Source organism: Haliaeetus albicilla, chromosome 19 (genome assembly GCF_947461875.1).
Source record: "Haliaeetus albicilla chromosome 19, bHalAlb1.1, whole genome shotgun sequence".
In the NCBI taxonomy this organism is placed as follows: domain Eukaryota; kingdom Metazoa; phylum Chordata; class Aves; order Accipitriformes; family Accipitridae; genus Haliaeetus; species Haliaeetus albicilla.
Genome location: NC_091501.1, coordinates 25,562,168 through 25,589,435, shown reverse-complemented (window position 1 = coordinate 25,589,435; position 27,268 = coordinate 25,562,168). Strand labels below are relative to the sequence as shown.

Sequence of the window (27,268 nt, the reverse complement as noted above, 5' to 3'; positions counted from 1 at the left end):
TCTCTTAACATGTTTCCCCAGGAACTACCATTACATGGTGGTGGAGGGAGATTGTTTTCATGGTACTGATTTCATTCTGCGTGGTGATAACTACCTGCATTTGTGAGGTGTTTTTCTGGGCATCTGTAGGTCACGCAAATAAAATATTTCCAAACTGACAGCAGTACCCAGTAAGCCCAGCTAGCAGTTTGACAGTGAGATCCTACACCTTGATCACAATATAGACAATCTGTATTTATTTTTTTTTCTCCACAGATAGTTTTGTCCAGAGACCTTCAAGACCATCGACAGAAACAGTCCACCACAACCCCCCAACCATTGAACTGTTGCATCGTTCTAGATCACCCATCACCAACAACCACCGTCCATCACCAGATCCTGATCAGCGGCCACTGAAGTCCCCTATGGACAACACTATCCGTCGCCTCTCCCCAGCTGACAGGGTGCCAGGGACAAGGCATCAGCAAGAGAACAACCACCAAGAGCCCTATCCTCTCTCAGTGTCCCCGATAGAAAACAACCACTGCCCTCCTCCTTCTGAGGTGCTCCAGAAGCCCTCCAGCCCTCGCCAGGAGAACACCAGGGTCATCCAGCTGATGCCCAGCCCTATCATGCATCCTTTGATACTGAACCCCAGGCACTCCGATTTCAAACCACCAAGGTTGTCTGAGGATGGGCTGCACAGGGAGGTAAAGCCAATCAACCTGTCCCACCGAGAAGAGTTAGCTTATATGAACCACATCATGGTGTCTGTATCCCCTCCTGAGGACCATGCAATGCCAATTGGAAGAATAGCTGGTGAGTGACATTCTCTAGGGTACGCCAAAGTTGACACTTCATTCATAACTAACCATGCTGTGTATTAATAGCTTCACATTTCCTTTTGCTACTCTGTGACCTCAAGACTTTACTGGCATTCTGCAGGTTTCACCACATCTGTGGCTCAGACAGTTAAATATGATTAAACCAGTTTCATGGCAGGTAAGCAAAGGTACAGAGTGACTGGCTTGTGACCACAGAATGCGTAATTGGTATTGAAACATCTGTGACCTGACACTTACTGCCTCTCTACCCACTAGCAATCCATTTGTTTCCCAAGATACCTATCTCCAAAGCCTTGTCCTGCAAAGAGGTAATTTTCCAAGAGTTGCATTCACATTAGTGTCCAGTCCTATGGAAAGGAAAAAACCCTCTGTCAGTGGCCTTTGAGATAATGCAGTGTCAAGCCTGCTATTATGGCGATGATGGGACTAATGAAATACCACCTCAGAGCACTGCTTCATAGGCTTTCCTGTGCTTTTTACACTAGGATTGTCCCTTTTTACCGAAACAAGGTTGCCTTTGTCCCACGCAAACCACAGGCATTGTCTCACTTTTGTTATCGTAAATAACTGACATCACAACAGCTGAATCAGGAAGTTGAGGTTACAGAAGATGTTTTTTGTACTTGAAAGGGAACTGTAAATAGATAGGGAGAGGGAGAAGGGGAATCCAACCACTTCAGTAATATGCTGAATGCCCCAGTAACCAATTTCTTTTGAGAGATGTAAATAAGCACCACACCCAAAAACATTCCATGCATTTATGTCAGCAGCAAGCTAACGTGATACCCAGCTCCTGTGGCATATTGGTACATTGTAAAACACCTTGTTCTTTTTTGTCCTTACATGCCTTAAATTTGTTACAGATGTGGTGCTGCCTCAGAATTAATGAGGAAGTTTTTCTATTTTCTTAAGATTTACCACTTTAAATTCAAAAGGTACATGTCTCACCATCTAGTCAAACATCAAGCACAACAAGGGCCATGATCCTTTCACGTAATAGAGAGATGGGTTACAGAAATTAATCTTTTGATGTTTTTGCCTGGCTGACATTTGTCTCCTTTTGATTTTTATTACCCACACTACTCTCAGCAAGTTAAGAAATACACTTAATCTTACAGCAGAGAAGATACCCTACCGGTTGCATCACTGGAGATTTCTTTTCCATAAAGTACTATTTGAAGATCAGGGGAGTTGTTAATTTTTATTTTTCAGAAGGAAATGTTCTCTAAGAATGAAGCCTAGACTGAAAAGAATATAAGAAAAAATATAGGGAGTGGGTGGTGGTGTATTTTTTTAATTTAAACCCAGGAGTTTTCTTTGGTTTCTGCACGTTGTGCACTGGATCCAGTGACAGCAGTCCTGTAACTAGTACTCCCATGTCCTTTCCATCCCTATGTTGTTTGGAGGGCAACAGAACCCAAGCCCATGGATATTTGGGCCTAACACAGTTGCTTGGCAAATATGTGTAGCAATTTAAAGTGTTATACACAGGCTATATTTGCATGCTTAGCTACTTTCACTTGCAGTCTCACAGCTTTGCTTAAAGCCACGAGCATGGGTGGCATGTCTTAAAGAGCTGGTGAAGTATTTCATGCCAAAAAGACCTGAGGTGTACTCAAGCATTCAGTTCAGATGGTGGTTGCTAACATTTTAGATTTCCACTGATAAATTTGCCAGTGTACTTCTATCAGTACCCCATGTCCTTTAATTGTAACGCCAACAAGCCTCACTTGCTCTACAGGCACAAGCTAGTGCTATTCTGGTTGGGTTGTAATGGCTCCTGAACAGTAGCTGGACCCTATAAATGGCTCACAGCCATTCTCACCATAAAGGTGAGAAAACTGAGATTACTACGAAAAATATAGACAGTCCATGTTTCAGACCTGAAGTCAACTGCATTGGTGCTATTGCATTCAATGGCAGCATACTTAGGCCCCCTAGAAAGAAAGTATGTACCTTTCTACCTGTGTTCCCCCATCTCACAGCCTTCAATTTAGAGCTTTTGCCATTAAGTGATTTCAAGAGCATTTCTTCTTTATGTCAGCATAAATCTATTTTCCACCTGAGTGTCCTTATCTTCACCGACACTGCTGTAGTTAACACGGAGACTTTTGACCAACCATGGCTTGCCACTTCGATTTGAGAGAGACCATGAAAATTATAACACTTGGCTCTTAAACTGCAAATATACATCAATATAGATGTATTGTTAAAAAGAGCTTTTTAAAAATCACTGGCATTATTTCTATTTTATGGATAAGGAAGATTGATGGCTTGGGTAATGAAAAGATTTACCAATAGTCCAGTGCCAGAGCTAAGTACTTATCTGTTTACACTGGTGGGAAGAGAGCCTTGACTTTCTACTGGCTTAACCGTTTGCATGCAGGTGATTTTCAGGGGAGATAGCAATGAGGAGCAGCTACCAGGGAAGCCCTGTGGGCTGCTGACTAAAACATTGGGCTGAGCTCCAAAACATGTTCTATTCCCAGCTCAGATATTTTAAATTGTAAAAGGAATTCTTCCTGAACTTAAGATACCTCACAGCCTCATAAACCTGTTTACTTGTAGATAGAGTCTGTTTTTAAAAGCAGTATGCAATTACTTGGTGCTGAGAAAGAAAACAATGTTTTCGCTTGCTGCTATCCACAAATACTCTGTTTTCACGAGGTCGATCAATAGAGCTCTGGACTTCCTGTCAGACAACATAATGACCTCTACCCACCAGCTGACTAATCTTTCCTACCTTTTTATGTAATATCGTTTCTCAAAATACTAATTTTACTGGTAAAGCACTTTCCCTTTTACAGCAAAGAATTTCAAGTTGAAGGTCTTATTCTCTTCCTCTAAGGCCATTTTACACTTTTCTAGCAAAGCAAGAGGCATAAAGTATCTTTATGTTACTCATTAAGGTCCCATATATTATTCATCAATGGCTAGAGTTTATTTTAAAAATTATGTTTAGCTATCTTCTCAACACAATATGCAGGAGTCTTTTCTGTAAATTTGTCATAACTAGAGGTCATTGTGTTGGGATGATTCAAAGGCAGACTTGCATCCCCTTTAAATACAACGGGCAAGGGTTAAGCTAACTAACTCAGGCATCAATAGTCATCTAGCTATGACAGCACTTAAAAATATTAAAAATACCTCAGAAGGGGAGTTCAGCAGAGCAGTGTAATGGACAATTTTCCCCACTGGAACTGCTAATTCAAAGCAGCAACAGTGTTTGTTGGTAGTCAGCTCCTAACTTGGACTCTAGTAAGCAGGCAGCCTATCTGGCTTATGTTTAGTTCTGAATTTTTTAAATAGTCCATCTTGGTCCCCCCCAGATAGTCTGCAAGGTTTTCACTCAGTGGGGAAAAAATTAGAGTTTTCTTTTTTTTTTTCTATTTTTTCTTTTTTTTTTAACATAGTAGCAGTTTCAATGAAGAGAGGTGCCTGAAATCAGCTTTTCTGCAGAATGGAAATTTCACTCTCCATACACCTCTGACTGGGAGGGTTTTGTTACCAAACATTTTAGGATTTTGATATCTCATAAAAGGTACTTCCCCAAGGCACAAGGAGAGGCAGGGGTTATTGTGTTGGCAGGCATTCGTAGCGTGCCATGACTGAGGCATGCGCTGCAGCCCTGCTGGAACCACAGCCACCAGAAAGCTTCCCTGCAGCCATCCTGAAGTTCTGCCCCCATGACTTTCCTTGGGAGCTCTGCTGCCGACTTCAACCAGGGCAGGTTTGCACCACAAAACTTGATTTAGGTGTCAAAAATGTCCTTTCTTTCAGACACCCATGTCCACCTCAGCTTGTTAGCATGCAGGAAAATGGGAACTGACATGTTAGATCTCACCAGAAACCTGTCAGTCACTTAAAGGAGGACACAGGAATCCCTGCAAGAGGCAGTTACGGGATTATCTAACTATAACAGGGTTGGTTTTGTCCTAACTTTTACCACATAGAGGTTGGCTTAGAAACATCCTAATTAATGTAATGACATGCTGGTATTTACCTCACTTTTGATTCAGTCACTTAAAACTCACTAATACAATTCTGGATGTTTCGTGTGAGGGGAAGTAACATTGCTGAGGAGGTTCCTGGGATTTCCAGCTCCCAGTGTCTTTTTCTATACTAGCTCTCTGGGACTGAAAGGCTTGTTCACTAATCCACAGCAGATGCTGGCACTGAAACTCTGGGGTACAAATATAACTACCCCTTTACTCGAGCATTGCCCCGTATAGATACTAACCAAACGACTGCATGGGTGTGAAAGGCAGAGTGCCATAGAGCAGCGGTAGGTGCAGCTGGACTCACCCTAAGGGCTCCCTGTCCTGTTGGAGTTGGGACCCAATAAAACCCATTAAGCTCCAGGTTCACTCTGTGCGTGTCTAAGGCAGACCTATCCCACTCATACGAGCAGCTTAGAAGGATGAGCATTGCTATTCCTCCGCAGAGCCCCACCCTGCCTATTGCTTTTGATTCTGCTCTGCATTCGATGGGGGAGAAATCTAAAGGCAGGTGAGTGTTGTGCCTGTTGTTGTCTATTGGTATGCTGTTCTTATCAGCTGGGTTACCTTAGCAACTGGGCTGTATCTGACTTTATGAGCTGCCAGATTTGTTTCTTCCCCTTCAGGAGTCTGAGGAAAAGCCAGATAATGTTTAAACTGTTCAGAGGCACATCGTCTACCACTGTATTGGTTTGGCCCATAAAACTATTGACTGCTGTTGGAATGAGGACAGGCAAGATTCTTAACCTGCCAAAGGCATGAAAGAGATCTACCTCCAGCTTTTCTTCTGACTTGCCTCAGCCCCTTGGTGTGCCACACATCCAGAGAGTACAGGGGCGTAGTATGAACCCTGCAGATTTGTAGCAAGACACGTATAAGCAACTTCTCAATAAAAACAGTCTGACAGCTGAAACTGAAAATGCAGTCCCCTGTTAAGAGTGCATCAGCTATGAATGACTCACATTCTACTAAAATCTACAAAACAGCACTTACGATGGGCATAGACTATGTGCTAGCTCTGAGCACGGGGAGGTCTTCCACCCCAAAGCTGCTCTGTAAGGATAGTAGTTTGGTTGTTTTCTGTGGGGAGAGAGGTTGGAGGGGGAACAGGATCAGGGATTCTCCTCCCCCTTTGTTTGAAAAACTTAATCACCTCTCATAAACTTGCGTGGGAGGTGAGCGACAGGAGGGGTTAGTTGAGTGAATCTTTCACAAACATAGTGCTTAAAGAAACCTGCTGATCAACTAAAACTTATTTTTTTACTTTGGAGTTGAGCTGGAAAGCTTCTTTTAAAGGAGGATAAGAAAAACAAACTCAGCTGATCGAGTTATTAGATTCATAACACTAGACATTTAGAGCTTAAACATCACAAGTCACCACACTTCAAAACACGGCACCTTGGTCATCAGTGTCTCCTCAATTTATCTACTAGGACCAGAGCCCCAGTGCCTGCATTTTCTCCAGATGTGTCGATGTGACATTTACGATGTAGGATGATCTTTTTTTTTTTAAACTGATACACCAGCAAAATCCTTTGTGCAAATGCAGTTATGCCACATAAGTTTATTTTCCTTTCTGTACAAAACAGCTGTACAGGCACAGTTACTATGCAATGGCGTACGCTGGGTGGTAGGGAGGGAGTGTGGGAAAGGAGGCAAAGAACAGTTATGCCTGTATAGTAAAGGGTGTAAAAACCAAAAACTAAGCACAACTTAGGAGTTAAAAGTTTTGCAGCAGCTGATACCGTTAGCCCTCACAGAAGGGAGGCAAGCTTCCTGTTCCATTTAATTTTTAGTGTTTGCAATACAGTAGTATCTATAGGCTCTATTGTGCTATAGTCCCTGCCCCAAAGAGTTTAATGTCCAAACAGACAAGGTAAATATAAAGAAAGAAAGGGCACACAAAGGTGAAAGGTGTTTTCTAGAGTTGGTGGTTAGATGTTGGAAAGAGAGCGCTATACTGCATAGTACATAGTACAGTGTACCAGTACACACCATCTGACCAGTCCCCCACTCAGAATTGTTACATTTACTTCCAGATTCTAGTGATTAGTAACACCTTTTGTTGTGCTATAATGCCTCACATTTACAGGTTCCAATTTAAAATTGGAACAACCAATACCCTGCACTACTGGTCAGCCTGGTATTTCCCTGTTTTTTTCTTCCCTAGATGTCTCATCATGACAGCAACCTGAGCTAGCCATAAACTCAAGGGGCTGGGTACATAACTTACACCAAGCTATCTGCTGCTGCTTTTGTCTGTTACAGCATTGAAAGCTACTTGTAATGTTTCTGTGATACAGCCGCTTCTGTTTTGATGTTGCAGTCACATCCTCCAAGCAAAAGCGGAACCTGCCCAACTGTGCCCATATACTACTGGGACAATAACTCGGATTCTTGAAGCAAAATCAGTCCGGTCTTTTTTGTTGTTTATGAATTGTCTACACATGTAAGACAGTGAACATAACGGGTGTTAGTAGTAAAGACTTGAACCTAATTCCCTCATATAGTCATTTGGTGGTTGGTAAGTGACTTTATTCCAGAATGACAATGCTGCTTTGTAAGTAGAAACCTTCTTCTACAAGAAAGTCACTTATGTGGACAGGCATGTCCACACAGACCTGCTGTGGCACTTGATATCAAGAGAGCCTATGCGCCACTCAGGTTCCCTGTGTGCACCAGCACTCAAGCTTACTATCCATGCAGTGATGCACATAGCTGTTTCATTGATTACTATTCCCCCTTCCAAAGTTGCATCACAGGCTTCACTTTGGTGAATTTTTATATAATCTGAAAACAATTGCTGTATCCTCCTTTGCAGAGGATGAGTGCTGACAAACCAGGTTGTAGAGACTTAACTTTTGTCATATGCTTCCTTAGAGTTATTCTGGTTTTTTAAGACAGCCCATATCATTGCTAATACCATAGGAGCCTACCTGTATACATGCCTGAGGCTCCCAAGGCTATCTTCACCACTGTCATGAGGCACGACCCCAGCAGGGTTTGACAGACTACTATAAAGAGACTGAAGCATGGATGAGAGTCAAGCTCATAGAAGTTCATATTCATAGGCGAAGTTTTCATTATAACCTTGAGAGTCATCTTAACATGGCATTAACAATTAATTTCAGCATGAAAGCGTGCCTTCCCTGCCAATTTAACTAATGACACTCAAGCAATAGCTGAATGGCAATAGCCTGGATAGGTGGTTGCAGATTTTCTGTGAAGCATCTTGCTTTACAGCTGCCTCCATTCTTACTGCACAGTTATAGGAGCAGAAGTGACAGTCAGAGCTGGTTCTGGGCCACTCAGAAGCCAGGACTGACCAAACCATAGGAAAGCTCAGTCATTTAGATTTCATGCTTGTCATTACTGTACTGCAGCATCTACATGCCACGGCTAGACATATGCGATTAAGTGGGTTCAGAGTACCCTCAGCCTCCATTGGGGTCAGCAGGACGTTAAACACATTTTTAAGAAACTAGCCTTTTAATGAAAACATGCCCCTTATTTTCCCTGCACACTTTCTTTCAGGCCAGAGTTGCATTAGTAATTCAAAGTTTTTTCTACAAAGCAAACTTGTATCACTTTGAACCCTTTTAGTTAAACCAGGAAAATACTTCACTCTCTTCAGAGACAGGCCTATTTAAGTCTGGTTTTAATACTACTCGGTTAGAAGTGGCGTACAAAGGTTTACATCAGTTTATGTTACTTCAGATGCACACCTTTAAACTGGTAAGACTTCTGATATAAAGAAGGTCTCAGCAATATACTGTTTTCCATCTCTGTTGAAGGAAGGGAAGGAAGAGGGTTAGAGTTTGGCTCTGTCTACATGTGGAGGTTTAACCCCAAGAAGGGGAGGTCACATTTCAGTTTTCTGCAAGGGGCCTATCAGAAGTGGCAAGTTTAGAGCTTATGAAGAAGTCCCTTCAGGAGGAGCTTCCTTAGAACAACGCCAGGAGCCAGGTCCTCCAGCCACACTCATACCTCTGAGAAAGCTTTGGGCTTTCTGATGGAGCACAGAAGTGAGGTTCTTGGGCAGCAGTCTCCTACAAACAATAATTTTTTCTGCTCTTGAAAGAACCCAAAACAGCTCGGATACTTCAGAAGACTAAACCTCAGGGTAAACTGAGCTTGTGACAGAAGATACTGGGGATTCTCACATTGTGAGGTCAAAAATTACTGCTCTCGTTGGGAATGACTTTACTGTAGTTAAACCATTCCTGCTTTTGCTGACTTCTCTAAAGTAGAATTCAGAAGATAAAGCTTCGTCCTTAATTCTTAAATTCTCCTCATTAAAGTGGTTAGCCAGTTTTCTGATGTCAGAATGGTTGTGAGGTGTTTTTAGGATGTGCATGTGAACAGAGGTTCAATTTCTTACCCTTTTCCTAGTCATTGCCCTTTATGAGATGGGGGGATGGAACGGGAGAACAGGGCAGGGGAAAAAAACCTACATTTTTTAATACTTCATCTTTAAGACTTTAGCTTGCAAATTCTTCATCTATCAAGCCGTTTCTGGCCCATCCATTACATATTCTTTGTGATTTGAGTGCTCTTTTCTACAACCACATGAGGGATATGAACTTTTTGGATTCTCCTTCTCATTAAAAGTTTTTATTGCCAAAGACAGAGCTTGGCCTCATCTTCCTGTGTTACTTTTACAACCTCACAGCACAACTGTTTGCAGGATGACAGTCTCAGGTTTCTGCTCTCCTTCTGCCTGATCTCCCACTCAGGATTTGGGTACAAGACAGAAGCAACATATAACTGTAGTGTTGTGCAATCTGGCAACCTCTTTCCTCAGCCCCAGCTTGAGTTTACTGAGCTGAACAAACAGTTGTCTGTCAAGAGGTTTCTCCACATAGAAACATTGGCTTTACTGTACCAGCTTACCATCCTGCTTCCAACAGCAGCCAACATTCACAAATGAGTGAGAACTCTTTTCCCTCAATAACCTGGACATGGATTACCACATAGGGATGAGCAGGACTGCTCCATCTCTGGATCAATGCTCCCCTAGTCCTCAGAGCCATTTAACCCCTTAATCATGAGACTTGGTTACTTTTTTCTTGTAGTTTTGTCTGCTAAGATGAGTATGTCATGGAATTAGACAGATATTGAGGCTGGATTGTGTCTCAACACAGCAGTAATCCTACTGTAGCATGTCTTAGTGTGCTATCTGTTGTTTTCCCAATATTTTTTTTTGCCATGGAATGGGCTTTCAGGAAGAATACAGGAGCTGATTTGCTGTATGTCCTCTCTCTCCTTTGCACCAGCTTTATTTTATCTCCTTCTCCGTTTGTGTGATGAGAGCAAGTTAGCCAAGCAGTTCTCACCATACTCCTGAAGCAAGTAACAGTATCAGCCAGCCTGGTGACCTTTATGTACCAGGTAGCCCAAAGGTCCATTTGGCTTGTCCAGAAAGCTGTGCCTATTGCACAGCACAGGATGTGGTTAAAATGCAATTAAAGTTCACCTCCACGCCAGGCCTACCTAAACCAAGTCAGGACTCAGGAGTTCTCCCCCAGTCTTTGTTATTTTCTGTACAAGTGAAGAGCCATTAACCTTCATGATTTCTTGGTTATGGCTACAGTTCAAACAAATCCAGGTGCCCCAAAGTAGTGTTGTCTTCTCAGAGACTTACTGACCTTCTTTGGCAAGGGTGATGGCCACAGACTGTAGGCTGAAGGTCCATGGGAGCTTCTGGGCCTCTCCTTCTTTCTTTCTCTGTCCTCACCTGTTCTGCCAGTGTAGTCTTGCCACCTTCTTTGTGCTGGCTTTGCCATTCGCTAGATCTTCCTGCAAGCAGATTTGGCTCTTAAATAGCAGAAAGCCAGCTGGTGTTTTTTGCAGGGTTTGTTTTCTTCTGTTTAAGTGATTTAAGTCAGCTCATGGACAAACCTAACAATAAAGCCAGCACAAGGTAAGCAGCAGGAAGAAGGGAGGATAAAATGGAAGGGAGATCAGGACCTTCTCACAGTAGCAGCTATGGCCAGCTGAATTTTACCAGTTCATCATTTTGATACCATGAGCATCACCATGTTAGCTATCCTAACCACACTTCAGGTGTGCTTATGGAAAACAGAGTAGCAGAGAACTTCTAGAGAAGTTCTGTTCATCAGTTGTGAACAGCCATTGTTTGCTTCACGGTGAACAAATGCAGCTGAAGCACAAATCACCTTGTAAAATAAAGGGGCCCAAGCTTGGGAGAACTCTTCAGCTGGTAGAAATCATAGAACCGTTTAAGTCAAATGATATCATGCTGGAGAAATTTTAGGCTAACCTACTCAGCAAGGGGTAAGGCCTCAGCTGATGTCAGAGGGAGTGTGACAACGTTACTTTGGCATGATCTCTTCCTCTGTGAAGCCATATTAGTTTCCAAGTCAGTCATCAGCCAGACCGAATGTATTTTATATAATAATCTTCAGTGCAAGATGTGGGTGGGTCTCGTAAAACATTTCTGTGGTTAAGAGAGGATTTTGGTAGTTGATACATGAAGAGGGCCAGCTCTGCTTCTGCGTCCTGGACCTCGCTTAAACAACAGGGGTCTCAGATGCAGTGTGTGTTTTAGGAAACATTGCAGTGCAGGGGAATGTTATATTCTGAACAAAAAAGGTCTTTAGCATATGTATGCTTATACTGTTAACAGCCTTATTTAGTCTAAGGGAGCTCAGATGTAAGACCTCTCACTACTGCAACATCAAGACTACCAGTCTTGTGTCTACCTTGGCCAAATGATACTAGAGAAGTCATTCATAATGGCTGACAAGTGTCAAAATACTAAAAACCTAAGGTCCATAATGTTTGATTTATAGATCATTCTGAGATGCTATTTCAATTCTAAGGGATATATGTACTACTATCATATAGCCATTAGGAAGTATTTATATGCCAGTTTTTCTTTAGGTATATGTTCAGAAGGCTGTGCCTATAGACTTAGAAGGACATTTGAAATGAAGAATCTATAATAAGTGCTTCTACTCGCACAGTGTCTATTTGACTGTCACAAGGGATTCTTAATGACAGTATTACTGCCTTCCCTTTTTCGTAACGTTACTGAGGCAGTGCTGTAAATGTGGGCAGTAAACAGAGCTTTTCAGCCAGAGAAGAGAGACTGAGTTTTATAATGCCAAGGAGGAGTGGCGGAAGCTTGGGTGCTTCTGCTGCCTAAAAGAAGGGGTTACAACTAGAGCGAGGAGGCAAGTTTGCTGCTATCAGAGGGGTTTAAAGCCAGCAATTGCCGTTTATGGGAGACATTTCTTCCTATGCCTCAAACCCCAGCCATTCTTGTCTCCTCTCCCCCACCCTCTCCAGGGCTGTGCAGCTGCCTCTTTTTCTGTGCCTAGTGTCAACCATGGCAGTCAAGCAGCAGCCAGGAGACTGGGTGGGCAGGCAGCCCCCAAGGCTTTACTTTAGCTCTGCCAACCTCGGGGCTGTACAATACATGGCTCTTATTAGCAGTTGTATAAAGCTGCTGCCTCTTGCACATGTAGGGCAGTGCTTATGGGGCACATTTTAAGAGCTAGCTAAGTGCTCTACACCTTATCACTACCTTGTGCATAACTATAAAAATCCCTCTAGAAGCATTAACTGCAGGAAGAAAGTTGCAGCCATGCCTCTCCATTTGAAGATACAGTTTGCCCTAATTCCAAGCTAATTACATAGTTCAGTCTTGCCCAGTAGTAAGCTGAGAAAATGGTGGGATATAGAAATGCCAGCTTTCAGGAGCCTTGCCACATTGCTGGAGCCATTCACCACCTTCCCACTTTGGCTAGGTTGTTTGACACCACATTGCCTTAAAGCCTCTCAGTCCCAGCTCTCTCCACAGCTAAATCCCTTTACCTGCAGATTGTACAAAGTTCAACCATCTGAGTTCACTTTAAAAAAAAAAAGTACATGTGTGTGTGTTAGGGGGAAATGTTTCCTTGTGCTGCAGAGACATAGTTACTTTCTAAGTAAGCTTATTTTAGCCAAAAGGCAGGAAATTGCAGCATGCCCAAACAATTTAGGTACCAGCCCTGACTCAACTGCCTTATTGAATCTCCCACACTTTTAAACTTGCTTGGCCTCAGCAACATCCGTGTGCTTTCTTGCCATTGCTCACTAGGCAACACACACCCTATGGAGAGTCCCCCCGTGTGACTACTCCTTTGGAGGCCTTCTGACAGCCAAGGAAGTGATTTAGTCTTCAGGGAGTCATTCACACCATCCAGACTTCTCTCAAACAAGTGATTTACACTTACAAAACAACCATCCACATACAAGTCCTTCTCTCTGTTTCTCCATCCTTCCTGAAAATACATGTAAGTTTTGACCTTCCTGGAGGATGCAACTTTCTGTGTTGTCTTCACTGGCCTTCTGTGGAGCTGCTTCTTTTCCCAGTGGAGAAGCTCCTAGCATTTTCTAGCATTGCCTCTTGGGTTTTCTCCAATTTCATAGGCTTGCAGTCTACTCCAAATGGGCTCTACTATACTCCAAATTCATTACACTCGCTCAGAGTTATCAGGTAGTCTATGACACATAGCCTCTCTTGTCCTATTAAAGATGGTCTCTACTGGCCTAATAATGGTAGATTACTTAGTTGCTGCTCCTCTGTCAGTCAGGGAGACCCCTCCAGAACCTCATATTTTCTTACCATGCAATCTGTGGAGAAAGATGCCCAGGGTGTAAATCATTTGTGGTTAAAAACAAAAAAACCCTGAGTGCCTATGCCCAAATTCCTAAAGGTCTCCCATGTGAAACGTGAAAGAAGGCAAACTGATTTAGGTACCCTGCAAACAGTGTTCATACATTTAACTAAATTGTCCTGCCAAGCATCAGCTGGTCCATGATAACTAACAGCGTGCACGCTCATAGCTCTCAGCAGAGGTGAGAAGAAATGCAGTGAGCCTAAATCTTTTCTACTGGTGTTTAAAGCTAATGCTTTTTATTTCCTATTTGCAGTGGCTTGAGATGCAGTTGCCACAGTTGCACTGATGCATGCCAGCTCATTAAATTATTGCAACTCAGTCATATATCTAAATTTGCTGATAGGCAACTGTAGCTTTTGAAGACAACTTTTTAAGTGGTTGTAGGAGCCAAGCAGAATTTTCAAGAATTTTCAATTTTCTCGTTGAAGCAAACAGGTCTAAGATACTTGGGTGGTTGGGTTTTTTTGCAAATTCCACCAGCCTACTAAATACCTCTGCAAGTCTGAGCAGCTCAGTCAGTTTAGAATATGGGATGGGGCCCTTGATCACTTAGGACTTTTCTTGTGAAGATCTCAAGATGCAGATCTGAGTTCTTCTCATTTGAGGAATATTTATATTCAAGCTTAGCCTGAATCCATTCTAAAAATTAAGTGAACAACAAAAAACAAATCTGCACTTGAATCCTACCTCTTCTCAGAGTCTGAAGCTCTGTTGTTAGTCCAATAATTTGCCGCCCAGACATCTTGGGCTGAATATTTTGTGCTTTCTTGTTTTTGTGAAGAAGTAGGGGGGGGGAGTAATGATAGTCAAAGGAAAATAACCAAAGCCATTATATTCAACTAGAATTCGCTTGCTAGCCACACTGAGGTGAACATGCAGGCCTAGCACAGTGCAATGCACATTGCATGTGCAGTTCCAGTCAGCTGTCAAGGAGCCATCAGCTCCTTGAAACTCTTCCAGGGGCCACTGTAGAGAGGATATTAGGGGTCTGCCGTCCCCATCAGTAAGATTTGTATTTATACATTTGGAAATTTTCTAGAACATAGTTATGGCAGTATACTACTGATTAAAAATAACATCGCATATTGCAAATAATGAGGTGAAAGTAAAGTTTAGGGTAAATCATATCTCTGCAAAACTGTGAATATTAGCTATAAGTTACTAGAATTGGAGGGTGTCTGCCTAGGGCTGCACGTTCAGGAACATGACAGAGCCTGACATTGACTCGCTTCTGCCAGAGTGCCATCCCTCCAGCTGACCCCAAGGAGGGCCACTGCTTCCAGGACTAGCAGTAATGGCACAAGCAAAACCAAATGACTGACAGTGAGACGCTGAATTCCTGCAGCACTTTCCCAATGGGGCCATACACCAACCAAGCACCCCAGCAAACTTCCAGCACAGTCTGAAAGTGCTAGTTCGACAACAGACCCACATGTCCTTCCTCTCTTCTCTCAGGTTTCTAATAAATTCCTGCTTTGGCCAAAAAGTGTCTCTTTTTTCCTTGACAAATATCAGCTAAGTGAATGTTTTCTGATTTGAAACTGCTCCCACCAAGACAGACCTCTCTTGCAGATGAGGTGGGGCCAGCCTGAGCCCACCACAGCTGTTTAACCCAGTACTGCCCACTGATGGCCATGGTGAATGACTCACTGCTGACCTAGGGAATCACATCACCTTTACAGTGATTTTAATGAAGGACTGGATGGAAAGAAAGCATGGAGATCTTTGGGGAGAGCTGCTCTAAAAAAGTGAATTCAGCATCAACCGTTGACCTAGACTATACAGGTTTTGTTGTTAAATTATCACAGATTACACAGGATAATGAAAAAAAGAAAGGGTAGTTTTTGGAATGCAGCAGTATTACCAGCTCTAATCAACTGCTAAAATATGCCCTGGGGAGTCAGAGCGAGAGGAATCGAAAGAAAAGGAAAATAAAAAAAAAAGACGGTTGAAGTTTTTGTTGGTTTGGGTTTTTTTAAATTAAGATTCTTGCACTAAAAAATCATTTTCTATACAGCCTTTCATTGAAAGAGTTCTGGAATGAATTGTACATGTGTCAAGGAACCACTTATGTGGGCCCTTACTACGCTATTATCTGAGCACCTCCCGCATTATTAAAAGGCACAAACCAGTAGAGCAATATAATCTCCCTTCCCTTGTTCCTTATAAATGAAGTCTAGAAAAGAAGGGTTTTTTCTAGCATATGTGTGTCTAAGAGACTAAATGTGTGTGTGTGAAAAATTATTGATAGAAAGGTGATGGAAGAACTGGGTTTTGTGAATTTGTGAGAGGAAAGATGACAGAAATTAAAGTCGTAGCCTAAGACTTTCAATTTCACGCTTTCCTACAGACCTCCCACGTAGTCCAGGGGAAGTCACTTGTGCCCAGAGCCGCACAAGGGGTTAGCCGCAGCAGTGTTTGGCATCATAGCGTTTAATTGCAGCCAGCTACCTGCTTGGTATCTGCAGCCACAGGATAGGTGGCTGGGCTATGTATGCCACTTGGGGCAGGGGGACAGGGAAGGGAAGGCTTTTCTGCATCCGCGTGCCAAGAAGGGACGTGTCTAGGCTGGTCCTTGGCAAATGCATGTGAAGGAGAATTATTTTCTGTCCTGGTCCCAGCTACAGGTACCTTATTCTGGGTGAGAGGGAGGAAGCCATCACTGAACAACATTTGCATCCATGAATGAAAAAAAATGGAAACTGGTGTAATTTTTTGATTAAAACCCAGAAAAATTTCAAATGGGAATGGGCATTTTCTCTGTGAAAAATGTTAATGAAAATAAGGTTTTTCCAACCAAAAAATCTGACTGCCTGTTTCGTTTCATATTCCTCCTCTTGTAGATGTCACAGATTAGGTGACCATTGGGGTAGGTTTCAGCTAGAATGGAAACCTGCAATTTTTGCCAGATGTCACCTCTTCAAAATGCACTGCTTTGTTCTCCATAGGACTGGTAGGGAGAGTCTATATTGAGGGCACTGGCAAACTAAGCTCTGGTTTTAGAGATAGAACAGGTTTCAGAGATACTCTTTACAGTTCAAAAATGGGAAATACCATCAATAATGTTAATATCTAACCGTTTCAGGTGTGCTCATTAAATGTGTTATCCCTTTTCAAAAAGCATTTTATATTCTCATCCTGAACATGTCATCATCCCCATTGTAACATGTACCAACCCCAAACAGACAGGCAGGAATAGAAAGACAGGCTGAGAAGAATCCATTTTAGCACCTAGAGGATAGATGTCTTTGGTTTCCTGCCCTTTAACCACTCTTAACAAGCCATCTCTCAGAGATTGGGTTTTCTTTCAAAGTAAAATGCAACTGTACGGCCATCCTAGGGATCTGGACAGTTGAGCTATAAAACCCCTGTTGTTTCTGACAGCAGCAGAACCCCCAGCTCTGTGCAATTCACTTTCCATATTTCATAGTTGCCTGTTATTATGCTGTGCTGCGCACACACACATTGCAAGCAGGAAGTAGGAGCAGCTCAGCTCTTGGCTTCCTCAGTCTCAAGAGACTGCCATGAAACTGAAAAACACTAAACTAAAACCTAAGTATCTGTTAGACCTTTAATTAGCGACCTAAGGAGTGTTTGCCAAGAGGAAATTTGAATTCAATTATCCAAATAGAAAGTATTTAACCTCTCAATAGCACTCAAGTAATTATAATACTTGGTTGGGTCTTTTTTCCAGGAACCTTAAAAAAATAAAACAAAAAGCAAATTCAAGAATGGTAGAAGGTGTCAATTTTATATCACATGGAATATACAAAGGAAAGCTGTAACATTGCCCATGCTTTAGACCCCTCATGTTAGCACAGAAAGGGGCAGCCTTCAGCAGGGAGAGCAGGTTACAGGATTCTTGATTTCCCCACTGAAACAGCCAGCAACAGCATCAGGACAAACAGTGGTAGTTTTACGTGCATCAGTACAACAATAAACACACAACTAAGATCAGCAGGTCATCTCACGCAGCTTTTAATGTGAACAAGATGCTCAGTCAGTGTCAGAAGGACTAGGATGCATCAGAAGAGGCTGTATATTCCAGTACATTTTGCAAACATTAGTCAATACCAACCAAGCCATTTGCATTTCAGATTGTAGCAGCTGTTTCAGCCTGATCCCAACTGTCCTTTCGCTACTCATCCACCCAAAAGAGTCCAGAATTAACCCCAAGGAAAAAAGTCACTATTTTCTTGCTCCTCTCTTCACAGACTGTAGGTTGCTTTGGGATTATGTTTATCAGCTGCTTTCTGACAGCCGGTACGAAAACTTCATCCGATGGGAAGATAAGGAATCCAAAATATTTCGGATAGTGGATCCCAACGGGCTGGCCCGGCTGTGGGGAAACCACAAGGTAAGGAAGCAATGCAGTTTTCCTCCTGCGGCACTTCACTTCTTGTAGCTTCACAGGATTCACTTATAAACGGGGGAAAGGAAGAAAGCATGTGCATATAAACTACTGCTGGAAAGTTGTAATCTTTCATTCCAAGCATATTAGAAATATAAAGCATCCAGCCTCAAGCACTAAAACCTATCCTTCATGTAGAGAACCTGTTGGTTTGGTTTAAAGGCATTGAGTTATAAATGCATTTAATTATAAAATTACAAGGAGCACAAGAATTAATGGTCCTTCTCTCTTGCGGCATCTCATTTCTTCCCAAAACCTGATGCTTAAGGATGTTCTGGTTAGATGTGGTCTACAAGGAGCTGTATACCACATCTCAGCAGGAGCTTTCTGTCTGTGTTCCTGTCTGCACCAACATTCAGATTTCACATGCTGTCCTGTGACAGACACCAAATGCTGCAGGATTATATATTTCCTTTTAAGAGGGTAATTTTGCAGTTTGGGGCTGAGTATGTATAGATATATCTATATGAGTATATGCATATGAGTATATTCATATGAATATATGAGTAGCCAGCATGGATTTACAAAAGGGAAATGATGCATGACCACCATGATATCCATCTACGATGAAATGATTAGCTCGGTGGATGCAGGGAGAACGGTGGATGTAGCTTATCTTGATTTTAGAAAGGCTTTTCAGACTGTCTCGCATAATATCCTCATAGACAAACTAATTAAGTATGACCTAGACAAGAACATAGTGAGGTAGACTGAAAACTAGCTGAACTGCTGGGCTGAAAAGATAGTGATCAATGACACAAAAGCCAGTCACTAGTGATGTTACTCCGGGGATTGATTCTGGGGCCAATACTGTTTAACATGTTCATTAATGACCTGGATGATGGGACAGAGCACACCCTCGGCAAGTTCTCAGATAATATAAAACTGGGAGGAGTGGCTGATACACCAGAGAGGGTTGTGCTGCCATCCAGAGGGACCTGGACATGGTGGAGAAATGGGCTAATGGGAATTTCATGAAACTTAACAAGGGGCAATGTAAAGTCCTCCACCTGGGGAGGAATGATCTTGGGAAGCGAGGGACTTTACATGGCCCCTTGTTACATTTCATGAGACCCCAGCTGTGGGACTGTTTTACTAGGAAGATGGTCAGACAGTAGAGCAGGTTGCCCAGAGGAGACTGTGGACCCAACTGCACACAGTCCTAGGCAACCATCTCTGGTTGACCCTGCTTTGAGCAGAGGGGCTGGACCAGCTGATCTCCAGAGGTGCCTTCCGACCTCAACCATTCTGTGATTCTGTATATGAGTATACATGGGCTATAATCTTGATAAGGTCAAGATCTTCTCATGTGACTCATCGCTTACAAGAGCATCTGTCTTGGAGGTCTTGGGCTGCAACACTGGGAATGGCGAGTTCTGCCCTTACCCAACCTCCATGCTAATAATCGGGCCTTGCCATCACGTCTCACGTTGGGTGTCTAAAACTGAAGATACTTGGGAAACACAGTGGCCTTTTAGCATATAAGAAATGGAAAAAGCACACATGGTGTTTCAGGGGGCTTCCCAATGAGCATAGTCTAGATTTTGCAGGGAAAACATTGTCATTGTTAGTGTTTAATTGCCACAGGAGCTCTTTATGCGGCCTTCCTTAGCAGAGCTGTTGCAGTCAGGGCAAGCAGAGGAGGTCTGCTCTTAGGGGGCATTTTAGACAGGCAGATCAGTCTCATTTAATAAAGCCAGGTCAACACTACAGCCTTCCGCCTGATATTGGACTGACAGAGCTGCGCCAAGCCAAACTCCTAACATGGAGGCTCAGAGAGCAAAAGCATGCTTCTACTAGTTTGGCATGTTTTGCCCATGGCAAGGCAGCTGCTTTATACTCGTGCAAACACAGCTTTGCCAGTATAGTTGTCTCTCTGCTGGGAGTTTCTTTGCCAGGATAGTAACCAGTGCTCCTTGTACCAGAAAAATGCTCTTCATGTAGACGTAGCCTAAGGGACTGATCCTGCTATCCCAAGTCAGTACTATGGGGGCTGCCCACATACAGCTCTGCCAGTGCCCATCAATTCTGCCTTGTGACACTCAGCTTCAGCAGGACCATACCTCCGTCACCCTGCAATGCTCTGGCTATGGCCTTTGGGGTCAGCAACTCCCAGAATGAAGCGAAGGCTCTGTCATAGAAGCAGATCTACAACCTAATGGGCTTCTTGATTTACACCTGTATAACAAGAGGAGAAACGGGTTCTCAATCTCCACAGTGCTCTGTAAGCATTAACTAGTTAATGGAGGGGAATCCCAGAGGAACAGTGCTCTTAGCAGGGATTGCTGACAGATTCAGTCTATTAGCCACTGTTCTTGGGCTTTTACAAAAAGTGGTTTCATTAAGAACAGGCCTGTCACATCCCACTTGACATGAGCATCTCCCTCCATCTGATGTCTCCTCTTGTGGTTGATGAAACCTTTTTTTATCTATGATCCAAGAAACTGTAGAAAAACCTCACTTGGAATTTTTGTTAGACTTTCTTGCTTAAATTGCCCTGAATGAAGAGACCCATAAAAATTTGGTGATGAGGGCTGGAGGGGCAGGATGGGCCTGCAAACAGCAGAAGAGTGGAACATGTAATTTCTTGAACTGACTTGGTTACTTTAGCTAGCTGTGATAGTTCTGCAACTCCTTTGGGGGCTTAGGAAGGTTTTAATGAATCGTCTCACCACGTTTTTCCTTTTTCTTTTGAAAAAAACAGAACAGAACAAATATGACTTATGAGAAAATGTCCAGAGCCCTACGCCACTACTACAAACTAAATATTATCCGGAAGGAGCCAGGACAAAGGCTTTTGTTCAGGTAATTTTTTCTTTTCTTTGCCATTCCTTTCTACAATTAGTTTTTGAAGATGGAGGATGGAATCCTGTGTGGGATACTTCATTGGCACAGCTATAACACAGGTGACAATGGGCATACATTTGTAAAGGCTGTCTAGACCAGTGCTTCCCAGCTTTCAAGGCAACTGCACCAATTTACAAAAATACAGGCCTGTTTCAATGATCAGTGGAGTCAACAGAAGTCTTTTCACTCACTTCAAGTAGGCTGTGCCATTGTTTAAGACCTTAGCTAAATGATACGTAATCTCAGCCTAACTGCTGGAAAACACACTCCAAATTGACTTCTTAAACATAGCTGCCAGTGAAAGCTAAGCAGGGATCAGGCATTTCCTCAAGTGTATCAGCATCACAGAAGAGAAGTGCTGATGACTATGTCTTCAGTGGTGCTGCCTTCAAGGAAGAGAGGGACCTGCAAGAGCTGTTCATAAAACCTCACGCATTGGATTGGATGATACAACCAAGAATTTAGGAAATAGTGTGCCTGAAACAGTGTTAAAGCAGGCAGCTACTTGTACAAGCTTGATTGCGGCTGGCAGAGAGCAAGAGCACTCCAGTTCTCTTCAGACAAGACAAGTGAATCCTAGTGCATATGTCTGACCCACAGAGCGCTGAACTTAGACTGCTTTGATGTCAGTGGTCTGGATCTAGTAATGTGCTTGGAAATGATATCAATAGGAGGGCAGTCTTGGAGTTTGTTTTCTTAAATAGCTAACAGAACTGCATTAGCACTCAAACTATCTACAGCTGAAAAGGTTTCTGTGGAATGTCTTGTTTATGTCAGCTCTTAGAAGGAGACTTAGATGGGGGAAGGAGAATGAAGGGAAGAAGGAATCAAAGGCAAAATCAACTGCATGGTTTTAGGGGTTTTTTTGCGGAAAGTTAAAGCAAGGTTGCTCCATCAGCAGCAGTACCAAGGGAACCTGGATTGCTATGGCCTTGTGTGAAGACTGCACTGCCCCGCGAGAATTCTTTGATGCTGAACAGTGAATGTGCTTATCTTGGAGCCTCTCCTTCAGTGGGGGCACAAACAAAACAGGAGTCCATCTCTTCTCAACCAGGCTGCCTATTTTCTCAAAACTGTACAAACTCAGTACCCTTGGAGACCTCAGTTCCTCTGTCAGACTTGCCCAAAATTGACCAACAGATTCAAAGGTCACCAGGGAGCATAAAACATGAGCATATAAACCTCATTTCCTTCGGAAACTAGAAAAAAACACAACAAAGCATTTTTTGCACAATTCCCAATAAAAACTTATTGATGTTGTTTTCTTAGACCTATTTATATCTAAAGAGAAAAAGAACAGCTGCAAAAAATCAAGCCATTAATGTGCCTTTCTTGGCTATTTCTTGCAAGCACAGAAATAATAGGAAATGTGACTTTATAAGTAACATGCAGGCAGTTGTCATCTGCAGATATCTGTACAGAGCTTTAAGTAAAATGGAGTCAGAGATGGATTTCTAATAGGTTGCCTGAGAGTCTTCTGCAACAAAAGAGGTCACAGATACTGTTTCTTCATTAGCTTGTAGTTCTGGGTCGTTTTTTGAAATTTAATCAAATGCTATTACAAATACCCATGCTTTGAGTTCCTTGACTTAAAACACAGAAAGAATACCCAAAGTACTGTCATACAGTTCACATCAGCCCATTTCCCACCTGGTTTAGGAAGCAGAGCAGAGAGAAGGTAGGGAGAGCAGTGGGATCAGTCTCTGTTTTGATTTCATCCTCATGCAAGACCAAGAAGACAAGCACAGGGTTTAAATCAGGGCACAGTCTGGCCCGTAGGCTTTGGTGCGTCTTCACTGTGTAGCCAGGGACTGATTCACCACTTCTGTATGCTCGTTTTTCACCACCGTAACACCATTTATATCAGCAGCGTTCTTCCAGCATACAAATGGGAGTGACACAGCAGTGAGTCACAGCTCTTTTTTTTTTTTTTTCCCTAAATGCATATGTGCACATGATTTCCAAAATTAGAAGGGGTGGCAAAAGGTTAGTTCCAGGCTGTGCAATGCATTTGCTGGGAGACTTCAGATTTTTCAGACAGAAAGCCCTCAGCTTTATAACCTCAGAGGCAGAAGAGGAGGCAAGTCTTGCCCATTAGCTCCAGCAGTGATTTTTCTGGGTCAATGACAGTAACGAGGCTCCTGTCAGTTGGTTTTGTTTTCACTGGGGCAAGGATACTGAGTATATCATCAACCTGAAATAAAATCAGCTCCTCTGATTAACACATTTTGTACTGCTGAATGTTAGCCAGTACATCATTAATGAAAGACTGTAAAATTCTGTAACACTTCCAGCATAAACATCTTTCATCCTAATTTCTCCAGAAGTACTTACAAGTTAGGAAAGTGATTTGTGTTTAAACTAGGGTTTCATCCTTCCTGTGCCACTCTCTCTTCCTACGCCATTAAATTCAGAAAGAAAAAGCAGAGCTTTTCTGTGCTATCTCTGTGCAGTAGTACACAAAAGCATCCTGGCAAAGATCAGGACTGCAGACTTGATCTGCAGGCTGGTGGATGTCCTTTCCCATTTCCTACTGCTGACATGCCTCCCCAGAGGCAGTTTCTGTTTCTAGCCCCCTGCAGACTTACTGCATCAAAACATTAGTGCTGGGAGTCATGGCATTCATTTACAGAGGATGCTGCTTCATTACAATTACACTCGCTACAATCACACAGGAAGAGACAGTCTTCGCTCACAGTTCCCTAGCCCAAAAGCTTTTGCTTTCAGGGCTTTTTCCATTTCCCAGAACTTGTTCTGACTTGGTCCTTGGCTTTTTCCACCACTGTTCCTTTGGTGTTTCATATTCCTCTTCACTTACCTACACACAAGCCTGCACAAACCAGTAGCCCTCTGTCTCTCCATGCCTTGCAACTGCTTTTGCTTTGAAATATGCTGGCCGTAAACGTTTTTAATATTTCTGTCACCAGACACCATAAATGAGTGTACCTGTGGCATACCCTCATCCTACATGACAACAGCAAAGAATATGAGGGGGGAGAAGAAGTACATATTGTTCTTTGGAAAAGACTACGGGCTTTGGTTCAAATTTGGACTTTCAAAGAGCAGGGATAAATGCCTGTGATTTTTTTGGTTTCCTTTCAAGGTATGGAGGAGGGAAGACACCAGTAGGCTGGGGAGAAGCTGGGGAATACTAAGCTTTGGGAGGATACAGCAAAGATGATTTGGGGAGCTGTAGAGCTTAGGGGCCTCAATGTCTTGATGAAGGTAAAAGCTGAGACCACTGGGAAATACGCTTGTTTCTCTGTTTTGCAGGTTCATGAAGACCCCAGATGAGATTATGAGTGGCCGAACAGACCGCCTCGAGCACCTTGAATCCCAGGAACTGGATGAACAAATATACCAAGAAGATGAGTGCTGAAGGGAACTGGTGCACTGCCTCTGTGGGTCCATGGGAGAAACATCTGCACAGATGGCTGGCACGGTTTGGGAGGGGAAGCAACAACACAGAAGCAGTACTTGGGGTTGCCGCTTAGCTTGAAGACCACGCAGGACCTGAAGCACCTTAACAAAACAAACTAACAGGCAGAAGTGGTGCTGGCAGAAAATTAAAGGGGAGAAAGCCTGGACTTATGCACTACTTCATTGTTCCTACAAAGTCTCCCTTGAGTTCTTTCTTTCTTTTTGGTTTGTTTCAGTTTTGGGGGTTTTTTGTTGGTTTTTTTCCCTAATAAACATGCAGTTCGACTTTCCTTATCTCACATAGGACAAGACGTCAGATTATGCTTTTTTTTTGGAAGGCTTTCCTATGGAAATAGAGCGCTCATTTTCTGTGCAAGTCTCATGACATAACACCGCATAAAACAATAGCATCACAGAAGGGATTTGCTCAAAGGTTCCAGTTTGCTTGGATCAATTTACATGTGCTGCCACTGGGAAAAGTGTTGAAGCTACCAAAAGAATTTACCACACATATCTGTCAAATGAAGAGGAGTCACCCTTCACGTGTGGGCTGGGATACCATCCCAAAATAGCTTGGGCTCACAACGAGTCCTGCGAGTGGCTATTAACTGCTGGAATATGGACCAAAACCAATCACCTAAGTGCTCCAGGGAGGAGAAAAATAAATGTGACAAACCTCTGCAATAGACTGATGTTGACGTTTTCCCTCCCTCTAGCAAAGAAGTGATAGAATGGAGCGGGGGGGGAGGGAGGGCGGGGACAAATACATATATATGTGTATATATATATAAACATTTCATATATATATGTATATATATGTAATCCCCACAATATATCCACAATGCAGAATTTCAGCTCAAAGCTTTCTATAAAAAACAAAGGCTGAAGGATCTGTAATTACAAAAGGGAGAAGTGTTTCTTATACCTTCTAGCAAGTTTGGGGTGAAAGGTGAAGGACTGTTCCTTACGTGGTAGGGAGAAAGCAAAGGGACCCATCACATGGTTTGTATTACTCAGAAACCTCTCCAGGATCATTTTGTGCTGCTGGAAAGGTAGATGATTCACCAATCTGAAAACTGATGGTAGAGAACTAGAGACCAAATAGCTATACTTATATCTTGTAATTGATTTTGGCTTTGTTTTGGGATTTGTTTTTTTTTATGCCTCCCACTACGTTCCCCACCCCACAGCTCTGCCATCAAGGGAGCTTGACTCAGCTTGCCCGTTTTTAACATGATTTAAAAGACAAGAAAAAAAGAAACCCAACAGCTGTGTTGCTTTCTTGGTTTTTTGGTTTTGTTCTGGTTGCAAGGTGCCTCATTTTTCACACCCCCGATTTGGTTTGCTGCACTGAGAGTGCTTTGCATGAGGCAAAGAGCTATGCCTAGTTTGGTCGCAGGAAGCTCATCAGTCCTTGATGCCCAATGTGAGAGAAACTACTGGCCTTTTTCATTTCACATTGCTTGGGCCACCATGACCGGAGGCTGTGGTGTCCAGGCATCCAGCGATCCATCATCAGTGGTCCTTTGAATGGAAGGAAGATCTAGCAGCAGAAATGATACTTGCAAAGGGAGCAGATGTGTAGGGAAACTGTGCAGGAATCACATGGTGTCTGGGAGAAAGCACTTCCACACCAGTTCATTAAAACAGAAAACCTCTTTTATGGGACCATGCATACTAGAAATGGAAAAAATCAGTGGGCTAATCTAATCTGTTTCAACCAAAACCCAAGGTACATTCCCATGATAGAGCTTTTATCAGCTATTAAACCAACACAACATTTGACCTTACCACATGTTTAACACAAGGGTTAATCTACCCAGGAAAAAATGGCACTTGGCAATGAATAGTGTCCCCTGTGTTTAAACAGAGATAGTCCAATCTCACAAAAGACTCAATATTGAGTCACAGGTCATAGAAGGAGCAGCTTTGTTAAGGGTATAGATAGGCATCATACAAAGAGGAGAGATTTTTCAGAGCCACTATCTGATGGGGAGCGACAGGGCACACGTTTCTCCCTAAGCTTTTCCCAGCCACATTTTTTTTATTAAATCATAATCAATATGTTACAAGTCCCAGCACACCATGTACTTGACTTTCTGCCTCAAAAGAAATGATGCGGGAGTGTGTACCAGAAAGATGAGCAGACAACCTGTCACCTGTCTCTACCGTGACTCTGAAGTCCTTGAAGCTCAGGAGGTGTGAAATTGGGAGACACTGAGGGGCTTCAGTGGTCACAGATCTGAAACCAAATGTCCCTTCAAACCAAGGGGCCAGGGAGTTACTCTGCTGTGTCACCCTGCTCAAGGGCACCCACGTTGTGGCCATGTCTCAGGAGCTGGGGTGAATAGGTGAATATGAATGGCAGATGACGCACGAGCAGAAGTATCAATGTGAAGAAAGGTTTTTGCTTGTTTCTTAGGGTAGAAAGAAACCAAGTTTATGCAGAGAACGATTCATATCCTTTACTGCTCTGGCTGTGACAACTCCATAACTGCGTTATTTTCTTTTGCCTGCTGCAGCTACTGTTATGAGATGGTGAGGGGAAAAAAAAAAAAAAAAAAAAAACAAACGACGGGCACCTTGTATATAAAGTGCTCTGGTGAGCCACAGGTTTTTGTCACAGCCAAGGTGCGCACTGCAAAATACAGAGAACAATAGACAATCCACCAGTATAAGCCCATACACTCACTGTGTATGCTAGCAAAGTTCATCCTCAGCACGGGGTATGACAGGAAAAAGCAAGGAATCCTGAAATCTCATGTGTTGTCCCGTGGGGAAGTTTTGTAGAGGAAATGTTCACTTTTACCAAAAACGCAATCAATTTAACCTGCAGAATCTAAGTCAAGGGGGGGGGGGGGGAATATTTGGTGGCTGTTGGAAACTCTTCCAGTTCACATGTAAAGGACATCTTAAGACAACTTCTTCACAACCACAGAGAAGAAGTTCTCTCAAGGTTGATGCTAGCTGGAATGAAAATAGCCTTTGAACTTGGAGCAGGCTGATCCCAGAGAGGCCATTCCTGGCTGGTGCTGTCCCCGGCCTCCTGCCAGGTCTGCGTGGTGCAGCAGTGAGCGG

General features: G+C 43.0%; 1 protein-coding gene across 4 annotated transcripts in view; it reads left to right on the top strand.

Annotated features, from left to right (window-relative positions):
- ETV6 (ETS variant transcription factor 6) overlaps positions 1-27,045 on the top strand; it is a 140,302-nt gene extending 113,257 nt beyond the window's left edge. For 3 of the 4 annotated variants that reach the window (XM_069806884.1, XM_069806883.1, XM_069806882.1), the window contains 4 exons: positions 256-798; positions 17,727-17,869; positions 20,628-20,728; positions 24,044-27,045. In XM_069806884.1, coding sequence (XP_069662985.1) covers positions 256-798; positions 17,727-17,869; positions 20,628-20,728; positions 24,044-24,149 — 893 coding nt within the window. In that variant the 3' untranslated portion in view covers positions 24,150-27,045. Of the gene's footprint in view, positions 1-255; positions 807-17,726; positions 17,870-20,627; positions 20,729-24,043 lie in introns of those variants that run through there. The other variant, XM_069806886.1, reaches the window with a different exon arrangement.
- Positions 27,046-27,268: the final 223 nt, after the last annotated feature.